Source organism: Lactuca virosa, chromosome 1 (assembly GCF_052849685.1).
Source record: "Lactuca virosa cultivar CGN04683 chromosome 1, Lactuca_virosa_CGN04683_v6, whole genome shotgun sequence".
In the NCBI taxonomy this organism is placed as follows: domain Eukaryota; kingdom Viridiplantae; phylum Streptophyta; class Magnoliopsida; order Asterales; family Asteraceae; genus Lactuca; species Lactuca virosa.
Window position 1 is genome coordinate 241700760 of NC_136426.1, and position 6149 is coordinate 241706908.

The window sequence follows — 6149 nt, forward strand, 5'->3', positions numbered from 1 at the left end:
ATGACCTCTAAAATGATGTTTTAGAGATAAATTTGAGTAGGCATTAAGGATGTGGATTCAAAGTGATAGAAGAGCAAGATTGTTATATATTTCTCAACAAGAATACATGGAAAAAGTCTGGAAATCATTTTATTTTGATCAATTGGAACACTTTTACGATCACATTTTAAACTTGATCGAAATACTATACAAACTACAAATAAATAAAGAAATGACATGAGTAGAGTTCCATATTCCAGTGAAATTGGAAATCTCATGTATGCACTTGTATGCAATGGTCTGTACCTGACTTCACTCATGTAGCTAGCATAACAAGCATGTTTATGAGGAATCCGGAAAAAAACTCGTTGGAAAGCGATCAAATTGATTAGGCGATACTTGAAGGGAGTTGTGATTATATACAAATTAATTAACTGTTATACTGTGAATTCAATGTTATAGTTCATATACGAATTCTACATAATAAAACAAATTAAATAAAATGTGAAACCTTGAGGGCAAATGGGACAATATTACATGAACCCAAACAACACTAAATAATACTATTATATACAGTAAATTTACCAGTAATATGTACAAACATGTGTCACTGATAGACAATTATCTATTTACTTGATATTTCAGATGGACCCCTTGTTTCTTTTTTTATTATAAAGAGGTTAATGAATTATATGCACAGAGTTGAATTCTAATGATGCTAGAAAGAAACCATTAAATCAATGACCAAATTTCTGGTAAATTTCTGCCAGGGCATGATAAAGAGTGGCAGCAGCTGGAGGCTTAGGCAATGAACCAAGCAGAATTTCTTGTGAAGTTATCAACTGTTTTCCATAGAATCGTGAATTTTCATGAGTACGTGTTGTCACAATGCTTCCTTCCAGTGAACATCCCACAAATGCCCCTGAAATGTACACACTATCTCAATATGACTAATAGAAAAATCACAAAAGAAAAACTTGACTAGATGGAGTGAAGAAATAAATGAGGGTAAATTTGCACACCATTTTACCCTTACATTATAATAAACAAGTTGACAAGCCTGATCAGTTTTAACAATATTCATAAATTTTATAATGGGCGGAGTTGGGAGGCAAAAACAAAGAAAGAAAAACAGGTAAAGGGTTGTTGTATATATACACAAAGGTATGTCTTTTTTTGCTTTACCCATTAAGCCATCTCTCTAGATTTAGTTAAAAAAAAAATCAAGTATAGCTGTCAGAATTAAGTGCTTAACCCATTAAGTCCTTCAAGACAAAAGAAAAACTATTTATTAAAAGGTAAAAACTCAGTGTGAAACCTTAAAGCTGGGGATAACAATTAATGGTAAGGCAGTTATAAAATGGTTTAGATGCACATTTATGCAACAAAGTGGTTTTTTAGACATCAATTCATTCGAAAACCAAAATATATCTAACAATGCTTCACTTATTTTATTAACTCATGCAAAATTTACCATGTTATGCAAGTAAAATAGTGGATACTTGCATAAAGACGAAATTAACCCTGACCTTTTGTACAGCTGTAAGTATAACATGCAGCATATCCACAGGTTCCAACGCGTACATTAGCTTCAGCTGTTCGTCCAGTAATACCAACTGCTGCACTTAAACCGGCTCCAAATGAGACATGAACATCACCGCTGAATGTCTTCACAGCTTCTTCTGATCTTAAAACAATTATTAAATCTACAAATTCACCTCCACCCTGCAAAAAATAAATTCAACACGATGAAATATATTTATTTTACTAAATTATACAATTTCTTGTGTAAATAATGATTTTATTGATTAAAAATGTAAATTATTATTCATGTTAATAAGTATTATCAGATGATTAAATAATTATACGTTTTTTTGAACGATATAAGAAACTATTTTTCTTGGCTACCAAGTTTTAAAAAAGGTTAATAATATACAGAAAAGCACAACAACATACTTCAAGATTTTATCTATTTAGCCACCAAACTTTTATTCTTTCATATAATAATAGTTGTTCAACGACCAGACTAGACGGTTTTGACCCAGAAGAAGAAGATAATAAACATTAAATTTAGTTTAAAAAAAATACAAATAATAAAATAAAAGTTTCTTGCCTGAGCACCCCATCCGACACCAATAGTAGATATAGCAGAAGGTGGAGACCATGAGCCATCTTCCCTACGTGCAATAACCAATCCAGTTCCAATATTGTAAGTCACCATCATACCAACTTTCACTATAGTAAGTATAGCAAGCCCCTTCGCATGCCTTAACACCACATCAGGAATTGACTTTTCAGGTCTCAAATAACCAACCTGCAACATCTTTCTCACATTATAATAGTTTCTTATGGCAAAATACAGATACAAAATTGCTTTTATGGTTTAATCGATTTACCCACATACCTAATTTAACAAAAAAAACATTTTTCCGGATTGCCGTTTTGATATAGAAAAGCACAATGTACTTTCACCATTTTTATCGCGTTAGCAACTGGGCTATTGTTTTTTATGGATTTAGCCACTCAACTATTATTATTGAGATTTATAAAAAGAGATAATAGTTCAGTGGCTAAATTGATTAAATGATAAAAGTACATTGTGCTTTTCGATAAGCTTACATTTTTTTAAAAAACAGGTGACCCCACAAAATCATAAGTCTAAAATGTATTGTTGTTTAATCACTATAGAATATAGTTAAGGGGCTAAATCGACAAAATGGAGTTAAAGTGCATTGTGCTTTTCTATATTTTTAACCTTTTTTTCAAAATCAGGTAACCTGGAAAGAGGGTTTTTTAAACGTTCAAAAACATAATGGCTTTATCACTACACAATAGTTAAGGGCTAAATCAATAAAACGGTGAAAGTACATTGTGCTTTTCTGTATTTTGCTTTTATTTCTTTTGACATGAGCAAATATTGATTTGATCATGATATCAATTTCTCAAAAAAAAAAAATTTACATTTAGTTATTTTAAAATGTTTTATCTTACCTTGCTATAACCTTGAATTGTGTTTGTGGCTTTATATATCTCATACTCCATCGACTGCCCCCATGGAAAATTCAGCCAAGATCTTAATGTGCTCAGATCCGTGACATCATAAGTTGGTAACTGAGCTGCCCGGCTCACTTGATCCATTAAGTATGGCTGGACAGCCTCCAGCCTCACAAAACACACATCACACACTCGTTCCATATCTGCTGCCCGAAATTTCACGGGCAGCAAGCTTCTCCCTTTACTACACTCACCACAGAAAATCCCACCACAAAATCTACAGTGATGTCTGGTGCACATAATGGGGTGAAACCTGACACTACACAGCATACAAGCAGCAGCAGAACTATCCGGCAGCCATTTGGGTGGTTGGGTTTCGAGAATTTCTTGGAGATTACCGAAATTAGCCTCGGTTAGGGTTTGAGCCATTTCTTTCCAGGCTTGGTCAATTAGGTTTCTTGAAATCCATGAAACGGTGTCACCTGATGACAAAAGGTTGACTTTTCCACGAACTGCTAGTAGCATTTCGACTACTACATCCCACATGGTGAGTTGTTTGTCTTTTTCAAGAAAATGGAACCAATCCATGTTTTCATCAGGGAAGATTCCACCGACTGAGGAGAATCCGCGATTCCATTCTTCAAAATCACTTTCTGACATGGGAGGAACGGAAACTGGAATCCAGACCCCGGTTTCTTCAGCAAGTGGTGGATCATAAAAGAAGTATTTTCCTAACATCTTCCGATTCTTACTTGGCTCATCATCATCTGGTGATCCTTCAGTATCAGCCACGTGTTGGCATAACAGATTTGTTATCAAGTTATCGCCATTGTCAGAATGTTTGTCATTAATCGTTTGCTCACTTGCGGAAGTAGGAGTTTCACAGTTCTTAAGTGCTCCAATGTCCTGCCAATATGAAGAAAAAATTATGAAAACTCCAAGCGAACTCTCAAATTCTGTTGTTCTTTATTAGTTTCAACGTAATTTTGATATTCTAAGAGAATAAGAAAGTTTATATGAGTTTGGAACTTAGTTAATCGATCGAAAGACAACAGCCAAACATCATCTGTTTTTTGTTGGGCGGATTTTTTATCACATATTTCGTAACCACAGTAACAACAATCGAAAGCAAGATTGGATGACTCATCAACGAATAGAGTTCAATACGAACATCAAGAAATTCATGAATTGCGCAACGATTACCTGTTGGGAATCTGAAACTGCGGAAGTTGTTCCATCGCTGATTGAGAAAGTTGGAACCCTAGAATTTAATGTATCGACTATTCTTCCTTGTCCAGCTTCAGCTCTGGAATCCACACTGTTGATTTCCATATTAATTTGAGCATGCGAAATCAAAACCCTAGAAGACGTGTTGATCAACCGAAGGATGATGATCGCGTGGAGTGGTTTGGAAGAGGTATTAGTTGTTTGGAAGAGGTATTTCGTCGGCTTTACGTATGTTGATGTTTTCATTGTTGTGCAAATATATAGACGAGACAAATTATACAAATGGTCCTAGTGGTTTAAAAAACTACAATATATGATTTTTATGAAACTTGCATAATGGTACCTAAGTTTGGAAAACATTACATTAATTAGAAAAGTAAGGATAAGTCTATATAATGTTACAAATATAACCTTTCTCAACTTTTTGTCTTTTCAAGATGATTTATAATTAAACTAAAAACTAAAAATGCCTTGTAACACCGTTTTTTTGAAACATTTTTAAATAATAATTTTGAGAATTTATAGCAATATTATACAAAAGATATCATAACTTTAATTCTCAAAACATACAACGAGTGCAGCAAAAATATCACAACCATAATGAAAGCCAAGTATTAACAATGATACAAAAGACTACGTCCGGTTCGCGTCCAACTTGTTAATGCCACTCCCATTATGGTTTAGTATCTAAACCTGAAATACATGGCAACCGCAAAACACATATCAGACAATTCATCTAATAAGTTATACATAATTTGAAACAATTAACGTTAAACATCAATATTTTATATATTTATTCATCAGGAAGTATTCCTTCCAGATGCAACAACTTTGTTAGAAAATATTTGTTTTGGTCAAAAATCAATCAAATGAATATCAACAAAAGTGAATGAGAGGCTGTGGTGTTGTGGTCGAAATAAGTATCGAATTGAGAACAAAATCACACAAGTGGTTTACAAGGAAAGTCATTGATCCTTATTAGGATCTCCGACATAAAACCTCGGGAGGTGATAATAATCGCCTGCCTTGTTTAATTGTATTGATTGAAATTTGAGTTATAGAGATAGAGGTAAGTATAAGAGTACAAATGTTGTAGTAAGTCTAGTTGTGTGTAGTGTGCATAGTACATGTGTATTTATAGTCTAGTCTAAATAACTAAAAGTCCAATATTTTCGGGATCCTCTTGAATAAGTATGAACATGTTGGTTTGACTTGGTATTTTCGGTTCTTAAGCCTGATTGAAACGTTTCTTCGTTGAGAATGAGTCTTATGTTGACCATTTCTACTCATGTGAGAAATAAACAAGAAATATAGCCGTTAAATTTTGTTAGGAAATAATAATAATAATAATCAGGATCCTGAAATATGTTTCGGGATCCTTAGATATCTTTGAGATCCAGGATCCTAGATAGGATTGAGGATCTTGGCTCTAACAATTGCCCCCAAATTAAACCTGCAAAATATTTAAGTTAATTTTGAATATTTAAAGGTATAATTTTATTTGAAATATAGATAAGTTTTTTGAAATTCAAACTCCAACGGATAAAATGCTCATGATGACACAGTCAAATCACTTCTCTCTCATCCGCTACCAAGATAAATAGGGGTAAATAGTGGAGGACTTGTCTTTACTTCCTTTTGCTTCCTTTTGATCATCACCGGCTATTCTTGAAGGTACCTCTCTTACTCCTTCTCTTTTATTTTTTCAATCCTTCGATTATGGGCAAGAAGATTACTCGTTCTCGTTCTAGCATCACGACCCCTTCTGTGCGAAGACTTAGTCGATCAGAACATCTTGTCTTATGATGAGATTTGCTCTTTTGACGACGAGGATATCGATTCTTTGAAATCGGCTGGAGCTTTTCCCGTCAATGCTATTTTCAAACCCTTTGATGTCAAGTCTCAACCAGACTTCGTCTCTTCTTCTTGGGTATGCTTTCCTAAATACC

General features: G+C 33.8%; 1 protein-coding gene across 1 annotated transcript; it reads right to left on the reverse strand.

The window, feature by feature from the left end:
* Window positions 1–517: 517 nt before the first annotated feature.
* Window positions 518–4423, reverse strand: LOC145165598 (RING/FYVE/PHD-type zinc finger family protein). The gene is made up of 5 exons (XM_079084357.1): window positions 4177–4423; window positions 2971–3879; window positions 2093–2293; window positions 1509–1704; window positions 518–901 (listed from the first exon to the last, which is right to left on the reverse strand). The coding sequence occupies exons 1-5, from the start codon at window positions 4303–4305 to the stop codon at window positions 717–719; spliced, it is 1620 nt and encodes a 539-aa protein (XP_078940483.1). The 5' UTR covers window positions 4306–4423; the 3' UTR covers window positions 518–716.
* Window positions 4424–6149: the final 1726 nt, after the last annotated feature.